The sequence below is a fragment of the Notechis scutatus genome, chromosome 8, assembly GCF_049901735.1.
Source record: "Notechis scutatus isolate UNSWTSFEM ecotype Mainland chromosome 8, rNotScu1.2, whole genome shotgun sequence".
NCBI classification, from domain to species: domain Eukaryota; kingdom Metazoa; phylum Chordata; class Lepidosauria; order Squamata; family Elapidae; genus Notechis; species Notechis scutatus.
In genome coordinates, this window is record NC_142016.1 from 22,987,876 (window position 1) to 22,997,526 (window position 9,651).

At 43.9% G+C, this 9,651-nt stretch overlaps 1 protein-coding gene across 1 annotated transcript; it reads right to left on the minus strand.

Moving 5' to 3' along the window:
- Nucleotides 1-672: 672 nt before the first annotated feature.
- LOC148129965 (uncharacterized) lies at nucleotides 673-6,629 on the minus strand. Its single transcript, XM_087971130.1, has 4 exons — nucleotides 6,530-6,629; nucleotides 3,986-4,069; nucleotides 2,961-3,038; nucleotides 673-938 (listed from the first exon to the last, which is right to left on the minus strand). The coding sequence occupies exons 1-4, from the start codon at nucleotides 6,594-6,596 to the stop codon at nucleotides 826-828; spliced, it is 342 nt and encodes a 113-aa protein (XP_087827256.1). The 5' UTR covers nucleotides 6,597-6,629; the 3' UTR covers nucleotides 673-825.
- Nucleotides 6,630-9,651: the final 3,022 nt, after the last annotated feature.

A 9,651-nucleotide genomic window follows, 5' to 3' on the forward strand; every position in this document is an offset into this window, starting at 1 on the left:
GAAGGAGTGGAAAAATGAGAGATAATAACCCATGAACTGCTGCCAAATTCTGTATCTGGCTTTGGGATGCATATAGAACTAGAAGCTACAAGTAGTTTCAATTTACAACCTGTCACTTAGTGACTGAAGCTACAACGAACCACCCAAAAATGAATTGACGACCCAGTTCTGAATTTCTGACTGCCCTCCCCTATGGTCACATGGTACATTTTGGGTGCTCACTGTCCTACAGTTGTGATGTGACTGCCATTTTAACTGAACATTGGCATTTACGTTCAACTTCTGGCAAAAACACCTCAAAGTGAACAACGGGTTGACTTTTAAGGATCTAAACCAAGAGTCTTCAAACTTGGCAAACTTAAGACTTGTGGACTTCAACTCCCAGAATTCCTGAGCTAACATGACTGGAGGAGGAATTCTGGGAGTTGAAGTCCACAAGTCTTAAAGCTGTCAGGTTTGAAGACCCCTGATCTAAACGGATAGGCTAAAGACTTCAATCCCATTTGGAAACAATTTCCCCATTGGAACTCCTTTATTTTCTGCACCTCTCTGGGTTTTACAAGGGGTTGCAAAATGTGCGGAGCAGGCAATGTGCCCAACATATAGCAAGTTCTATTATTACTTTTATTTGTCCACACAACTCTTTACGGACCATTCACTCCCACAAAGGCCTCAAGCTCCGAGCTTTATTTCCAACCAACCCAAGTGGTTTCCGAGAGCAAACAATAATATTTTTTTTTAAAAAGAGAAAGGCGCATACAGAAGAATCAACATTGCGTCGTGGGTAATAATCCCCTCAGGGGTCTTGCCAAGAACCAAGATAACCTATAAGGGAATGTGCATCCCGTTAAAAGCGCAGTGTCTCAAAAACATCTTGCATTTTTTCTTATGGAGTGCATGTTTCTTGCTCTTGCGATGGGGATGAGGATTGCGATGTTCTGAAAGGGAACAGGGAAAAAAATAAAATAAAATAATGAATCTTTTAATCGACTGAAAGGTATGCAGAAAGTCCTTGACTTACGACCACAATTGACTTTTCCATTGTTAAGCGAGACCATTGTTAAGGGAGCTTTGTCCCATCTTACGACCTTTCCCACCACTGTTGTTAAGCGAACCACTGCAGTGTTAAGATAGTAACACAGTTTATTAAGGGAATCTGATCTCCACATTGACTTGGCTTGTTTTGCAAAAGGTGACCACGTTGACCCCGGGGATACTGTGACCATCATAAATACGAACCAGTTGTTAAGCTTCCAAATGTGGATCCCGTGACCCATTCACCGTCCACCTGAGCCTTTACTCCCAAGTCAGCCCTTGTTCCTTAACTGTTCCCTTCTCCTGGCAGCTCTGTGCATGTGCACACTGGGAACAGGCTCCAGCTGTTCTTCTTCCCCACTCATTCCTGACTCCGAAGGCAGCTGATCACTGTCAGACGGCCCTGGCCCCATCTCTGCCTCCGACGCAGAGCCCTCGTCAGAGCATTCCCCAGACTCCAGGACTGGCCCAGGTTTCTGTCCAACCTCCTCACTGTCTGAAAAACGGTCATAAGTCCCTTTTTTCAGGGCACCCCTATCTTCGAACAGTCAGCAAACGAATGGCTGCAAATTGAGACTACCTAGAAGTAGATTATGTTTGGGCTGGTATTCACCTTGAGGTTGGGTGTTTTAAGTTTTTTGGGGGTGGGTGGGCTGTATGTTTGAATATTTGAAAAGCCAGTTGGCTTGCTGATAGGGTGGTTTGTTGTATTGTGGGTCCTTCGGAAGAGTTTCATAAAACAAAACATTCAGTGGTGGGATTTAACTGGTTCGGTGAGTACGCTAACCAGTTGAGCTGCAAAACATAAAGAACAGACTAGGGCAGGGGCCAAACGATCACCAGAAGTACTGGTTCACCTGAACCAGTCCAAACCTGTAGAATACCACCCCTGGCAACGTTGATCTATCCCTCAGGTGCTAAAGTCTCAAGTTCATCCTGCCAGTTTCACTTCCTTGTACAGGAAAGTCCTCAACTTACCACATTTCATGACCACTCAAAGTTATAACAACACCGAGCAACATGATTTAGGACCAGTCCTCACAGTCCCCAATGGTCACGTGAACAAAATTTGGGCACTAGGCAAGATAAGGAAGAAACAAGCTATTTTTCAACATGGGATATATGTTTTCTCGATGGTTAGATCAGGGGTCTTCAAATTCGACAGCTTTAAGACTTGTGGACTTCAATTCCCAGAATTCCTCCTCCAGTCATGTTAGCTCAGGAATTCTGGGAGTTAAAGTCCACCAGTTTTAAACTTGCCAAGTTTGGGGATCCCTGGGTTAGACAAAAGGAGTAGAAATTAGAAGATGAAAGATTACTGATATGTATAAGCAAATGATGTAAGAATGTTATTATATATCAACAAACATCAGTACTATTATTATGGCTATTATCATCATTATTATTATTACTACTAGTACCTTACTATTATCTTGTATAAGCAAATTGATCCAGACAATACACTGTTTAATAAGCACATATGTATTTTAAAGAAGACAACAAACAATGCCGGACAGTTTAATTCCCAATAAATCCTTTTGAAGTTTTGGAAGTTTGGCTCGAGACTCATGATTTAAATGGGGTTAAGTGTCAGAATCCTGACACAGTGATTCACTTAAGAACTGTGGCCAGAAAGGTCGTAAAATGGGGCAAAACTCACTTAAACAATGTTTTGCTTAGCCACAGCAATTTAGGTTTCAATTGTGGTTGTAAGTTGATACTACTATCTGTAGTATCTTGCAAAATCAAAAGTGATTTTAATAAATGGACTGAATTAAAACGAGGGAGTATTCTCAAAATGTCCCGATGGGTGGTTTCTGATTTCTTCCTTTCTCCCACGCCTGAGAAGATCCTTAGGCTATACAACACCCACACCCATCTTCCTTGACCTTCCACACGAGTTACACCCAGGATTATTTTCTTACCTGACAAACTATGTAAACTGAGTCCATTACAGGGGCAGGCATGGTTGTGCTTCTTTAGCTGTTGGAATTCATTTAAATCTAAAAGCAATTAGGAACCATCATTAGAAGGTTGTCAGGGGTGATGCAGTGGCCTAGAGGTAGAGCTCTCGCCTCACAATCAAGAGACTGTGAGTTCGATCCTAGGTAGAGGCAGATATTTCTCTCTCTGGAGAATATCTCTGCTGAACAAAAACTCAGCATTGGTGACAGGAAGGGCATCTGGCCAATAAACATTCTGCTAGCTCCATTCAGTTGGCCAGGCTCCTCCTCCGCAAGGGATTTATGGGGTCATTAAAAGAAGACGATTGAAAGAATGTCTGGAAGAGAAAACATGGTGTCTCAGAGAAGGAAACAGAGGTTCTTTCTCCTGACCCACAGGTCACCCCTTGAAGAAATGCAACCCTCAGAAGGGAAACCACGATGAACAACAAAGCTTGTTTGCTTTTGAGTCAGGCACCTAGAACAGAGACAGAGAGAAAAAAACCCAAAAGACAACCCATGAACAAAACAACCACACAATCCTGGCGCCGGAAGAATCTGAAGTAAACTGCCTGTCAGCTTTGGAAGCCATATTGAAACTAGGCCCTTCCACACTGCCACATTTTGAGCCTGGGAAAATGGGAGGGGGGAATTTCTTGGAGCGTATGTGGTTAGACATAATAACATTCTTTTTCTAAGTCAAGGTCATGTTATCTCTGCCCCTGGGTGAGAGGACATCTCAAGCTGGAACGGATGGCGATTGGGGCATGTGATACAATGATGGGCGCAGGGGTGGATTTGTAGTTTTTTTCTTATTGTAAGGAAGCCTGGAACTTTCAGATTCGGGTTTTCCCTGATGTGCCAGTTTATTATCCCAAATAAAAAGAACTTTTGAGAAGATGCCTGTCTCAGAGTTCTTGGTTGGAGTGGAGATTTTCTGGAACTCCGACACCCACCAGGCAAATTTTCTTCCAGCTCCCCAATGGAGATGAAGAGCTGAGACTCACCTGGACAAGTGCAGGACGGATGCCACAGCTTGCTTCGTTTCGACCTTCTCAGCAAACTCTCTTTTTCTTCGCCGTACCTTGTACCTGAACCCCACAAAGAGGAAAAAGACGAGAACAGTTGGAAGGGGCTATGAGGGATGAAGGAAGCCACCGAGGTGGATCAAGAAGCTGTCATAGAAAGTGAGAACTCTGCCTTGGTTTGGACTGATTGATAACTTTGGGACTGTTTTATTTTTTCTTTGGAATATTCTGGTTGTTGTAAGAAGAAAGAAGGGAAAAAGAAAAGATTTATAATGGCTCTTTCTATTGAGGAACTGAGAAAAGATTATGAACAAGCAAAAAAAAATGGTAAATCTGGTTTGAAAGAAGCCTTCCTTTTTTTAGAAATGGCGCTTATTAACTATCAACAAACATTACAACAGATGAAGACAGCAGAAGAAGAAGAAGGAGAGGAAGCCATTTTTAATAAATTTCAGAACTTGACCAAGAAAGAAGGAAGAGTGAAAGGAAGAGAAATAAAAGACTTAAGATTTAAAAAAACACTTAAGAAAGGGAAAAATAAGGTGCAAAATCAATATAATGATAGTAAACAAAAGGGAAAAGGAACACGACAGAGAAGGGAAGCCAGTAAGGCAGAGGCTAGAAGAAGTGGGGGTAGAAAGGTTTGTTGGGAGAAGAAAGAAAGGGAAAAGGTGGAGAAAAGCTACAAAGTTTTGAAATTAAATGGGAAAAAAGGAATCTTTTTTAGGGATAAAGGATAAAGTATAATTTCTTCAAAAAGATTTTGCAAGGTACATAAGATGATAATGTAGTATGGTATTAGAAATAGAAAACTTAAATGGTTTAAGAGATGATAAGAGATTAAAATGTTGAAATGTTTAATAATGATTGGTTTTAAAATTTAATAATATGATGGGAGGTTTAGAATATTGAGTTTTAATTAAAGAGTTTAATAAGATTATGGTATTGATGTTATTATAAAATTTCTATTATAGTATTTGTTTTTAATATTTAGATTTATTGTTTAACTATGTATTTAATTACTCTGGATGTACTATTTAGATAGAATGTACCAAGCAAAATCGGATTGGGTATTGGGCGTTATTTTAAAGGTTAATTTGATTAATTTAGGGGGAGATAGAAAGGCATCATACTCTGATTAGTGATTTCAGGAGAAACTTTTTTTTTTTATAAGGAACGAGACAAAGGGACAATAAAGAAGGGACAAAAGATACAAATATAATGACTCAAATTAAGATGATTAATTAAGATAGAATTAAGAAGAGTGAAATATGTGGAGAAGTTAATATAGAAAGCTTAGAATGGTAAATAAAATAAGTAATGATATGTAAGATGAGCATGAATATAATTGAAGTCCATGAAGAGAGAGATACCTGGGTCCAAGTTACTTTCCAAAAGATTTTTTTATGTTTTATGTGTTGTGTGTATATGTTTTTTTTTGGGGAGAATTAATAAAACCTTGCAGAAATATAGAATGAGAATAATGGTAACTAAGTCAGAAAGAAATAGATGAAATAATAATAATGAAATTGAATAAGAGTAAAGAGAAGTAAAGAGAAATTGGACAAGAGGTTTTTGTATGTTTATATGGAAATGGTTTAAAACAGAATTATAGTTTATCTGACTTGTTAAATTTATAATGGAAAAAGGTTTAAACATGTAATGGATAATGATGATTTGTGTGCTTTGAAAATTAATAAAACTTGTTTAAAAAAAGAAGAAGAAGCTATCATAGATTTGGAGATCCTGGAGAAGAGATGACCGATTGTCCCCACTCCCTTCAACCAAGGTAGGGGAAGTGGGTGCTCTTCTTTGGGGGTGATTTTCCTAGTTTTTCCTTCTCTTTTTCACATCATCCCATTTGGGAACAAGTGAGAAAAGGGGGACCTGAGAGAACCATAGAGGAGTGCATTCCAAATCTTTTACCTCCAGCTATCAAAAACAATTTCCATTCTAGGTGAGGCACATGGATCCATTCACTGTGTCAATCTCTCCTTCCTTCCTTCCTTCCTTCCTTCCTTCCTTCCTTCCTTCCTTCCTTCCTTCCTCCCTCCCTCCCTCCCTCCCTCCCTCCCTCCCTCCCTCCCTCCCTTCCTTCTTTTCCTCCCTCCCTTTCCTTCTTTCCTTCCCCTCTTCTCCTTCCTTCCCCTCTTCTCCTTCCTTCCCCTCTTTTCCTCCCTCCCTCCCTTTCCTTCTTTTCTTCCCCTCTTCTCCTTTCTTCCTTCACCTCTTTTCCTTTTTTCTTTCCTTCCCCTTCCTTCCTTCTCTCTTTTCCTCCCTCTTTCTTCTTTTCCTCCTTCCCTTCCCTTCTTCTCCTTCCTTTCCTCTTTTCCTCCCTCCCTCCCTCCCTCTCTCCCCTTCTTTCCTTTCCCTCTTCGCCTTCCTTCCTTCCCTTCTTCGCCTTCCTTCCTTCTCCTCTTTTCCTTCCTTCCTTCCTTCCTTCCTTCCTTCCTTCCTCCCTCCCTCCCTCCCTCCCTCCCTCCCTCCCTCCCTCCCTCCCTCCCCCTCTCCCAATCCTCTTACCTTTTTCTGAGCAGCAAACCAAGCTGACAAGGACCCCTAACACCAGAAAGAAGAAGAACCGGTCCATTTCGACAGCGGCGTTCCTTGGGTCTCTCCGTCAACGGCCACGGCTTCTACTGATTTTTCCTACTTGAACAAACCAACTTGTTTTTTCTCCCCTCCTCCCAGCTGGGTAATATTTCTGGGAAAGGCTTTGTGTAGAAATAAGAAATCATATCAGGGCAGTCCCCAAGCCACTGTGCAAACCTTTTTTTTCCCTTCCTGTAATTCTACCTTTAATATTTACCGATTTAGAGAGCTGCCAGATTCTTTCCTTCTGGAGTGAAGAGGGACAGAAAGAACAAAAGGGGTGGGGGGGAAACCAAACTGGTGTTTGGAGAGTTGGCAAGGATCCAAGTGCACAGGTATTAGAACAGGTGGTATCTGGCTCAACGGGTAACCCAGGTGGTCCCTGACTTGCAACACTTTACTGACCGTTAACAGATAGCTCCTTTAGCAACAGAAATGTTGGCCTCGGTTGTGGTAATAAGTTGAGGACTACATGTGACAGAATAACAGATAACAGATCATCGGAGTTGGAAGGGACCTTATAGGTCATCTAGTCCAACCCCCCCCCCTGCCCAAGCCCTACACCATTTCTGACAAATGGCAGTCCAATCTCTTCTTGGAGAGTCTCAAGTGAGAACACGAGTTGGAAGCAGGGGTGGGATTCCAATTTTGTAACACCTGGGCCTGTGGGCGTGGCTAAGTGGGCTTGGCCATGTGACTAGGTGGGCGTGGCTTCTTTTGTTTTGCAGCACCCACCCACCCTGTTTTTTGGGGGCCTCAGGGAAGCCTCCTGGGTGAAGCAGTAAGACAGTGAGGGGAATTCCGGCATCGGAAGTGCTGATTGTTGGGAGGGGGAAAAAAAAAAGAAATATCTTAAGGAGTGACTGGGCGGGAAGAACGCAGTCAGCGATGTTGGGCATGCGCGATAAAGGCTGACTGGGCGGGGAAAGGAGGGGCGGCAGGGGTGGGATTCAAATTTTTTAACAACCGGTTCTGTGGGTGTGGCTTAGTTGGTGGGCGTGGCTTGGTGGTCATGTGACTGGCTGGGCGTGGTCAACTCAACATCACTCACATCGAGGCACGCATCTCCTCGCCTGGCTTCTCATGACTGTGGGGATGCTGCAACAGTCGTAAGTGTGAAAAATGGTCGTAAGTCACTTTTTTCAGTGCCATTGTAACTTTGAATGGTCACTCCACACAAGCAAAGGACCAGCAAAGGAGGGGGAAAAAACCTCCAGAGAAGTTCTTGAGACAGGAAGTCTAGTCCTGCCAAGAATGGGATAAGGGTTAATGGAGAGGCGGTTTCTGTAAGCAACACCAGAATGTTTCCTTCCTGCCTTCCTTACAGGATTAGGCCAGGAATTTCTTCTAACAACCGGTTCTCCCAACTGCTTAGAATGTTAACAACCGGTTCTAGCGAATAGGTGCGAACCGGTAGAATCCCACCCCTGAGGGGCGGGCAGAGAGGGGCCAGCCAGGGGCACGATTTGCCAGTTCTCCAAACCGCACAGAATCATAACAACCGGTTCATTAGAACCGGTCCGAACCAGTAGAATCCCACCCCTGCTTGGAAGGGACCTTGCAGGTCATCTAGCCCAACCCCCTGCTTGAGCATTTCTTATTTTATCCTGGATAAATGGCTATACCATTTCCCCTTCAGTAATTCTTCTGGTCTACTTACTGATTTTTAAAAAAAGTTATGATGCATCCAAAAAGGTTTTTTTTTTTTTGGCTGCCCAGTACAGTTTCTCCCCATAATTGGACAAAGTGACCCAGCCGGCTTTCATGCCTAAGGTGGGACCAGAAGTCCCAGTCTCCTGGTGATTGGCTCAAATTCACCCAAACAGCTTTCATGCCTAAGGTGGGAGCAAAACTCCCAGTCTCCTGGTGATTGGCTCAAATTCACCCAACCAGCTTTCACGCCTAAGGTGGGACTAGAACTCCCAGTCTCCTGGTGATCAGCCCAAAGTCACCCAGCCAGCTTTCACACCTAAGGTGGGACCAGAACTCCCAGTCTCCTGGTGATTTGCTCAAATTCACCCAGCCAGCTTTCACACCTAAGGTGGGACCAGAACTCCCAGTCTCCTGGTGATTGGCTCAAATTCACCCAACCAGCTTTCACACCTAAGGTGGGACCAGAACTCCCAGTCTCCTGGTGATTGGCTCAAATTCACCCAACCAGCTTTCATGCCTAAGGTGGGACCAGAACTCCCAGTTTCCTGGTGATTGGCTCAAATTCACCCAAACAGCTTTCACGCCTAAGGTGGGACCAGAACTCCCAGTCTCCTGGTGATTGGCTCAAATTCACCCAACCAGCTTTCACGCCTAAGGTGGGACCAGAACTCCCAGTTTCCTGGTGATTGGCTCAAATTCACCCAAACAGCTTTCACGCCTAAGGTGGGACCAGAACTCCCAGTCTCCTGGTGATTGGCTCAAATTCACCCAACCAGCTTTCACGCCTAAGGTGGGACCAGAACTCCCAGTCTCCTGGTGATTGGCTCAAATTCACCCAACCAGCTTTCATGCCTAAGGTGGGACCAGAACTCCCAGTCTCCTGGTGATTGGCTCAAATTCACCCAACCAGCTTTCATGCCTAAGGTGGGACCAGAACTCCCAGTCTCCTGGTGATTGGCTCAAATTCACCCAACCAGCTTTCATGCCTAAGGTGGGACCAGAACTCCCAGTCTCCTGGTGATCAGCCCAAAGTCACCCAGCCAGCTTTTATGCCTAAGGTGGGACTAGAACTCCCAGTCTCCTGGTGATTTGCTCAAATTCACCCAACCAGCTTTCATGCCTAAGGTGGGACTAGAACTCCCAGTCTCCTGGTGATTGGCTCAAATTCACCCAACCAGCTTTCATGCCTAAGGTGGGACCAGAACTCCCAGTCTCCTGGTGATCAGCCCAAAGTCACCCAGCCAGCTTCCATGCCTAAGGTGGGACTAGAACTCCCAGTCTCCTGGTGATTTGCTCAAATTCACCCAACCAGCTTTCATGCCTAAGGTGGGACTAGAACTCCCAGTCTCCTGGTGATTGGCTCAAATTCACCCAACCAGCTTTCATGCCTAAGGTGGGAC

Excerpts from the sequence above, each read along its gene's own strand:
- LOC148129965 (XM_087971130.1), bottom strand. The coding sequence starts at position 6,596 with ATGGACCGGTTCTTCTTCTTTCTGGTGTTAGGGGTCCTTGTCAGCTTG. Across the intron at positions 4,070-6,529 it reads GGTTTGCTGCTCAGAAAAAG|GTACAAGGTACGGCGAAGAA; the intron begins GTAAGAGGATTG and ends TGTGGGGTTCAG. Across the intron at positions 939-2,960 it reads CAGTTTACATAGTTTGTCAG|AACATCGCAATCCTCATCCC; the intron begins GTAAGAAAATAA and ends GTTCCCTTTCAG.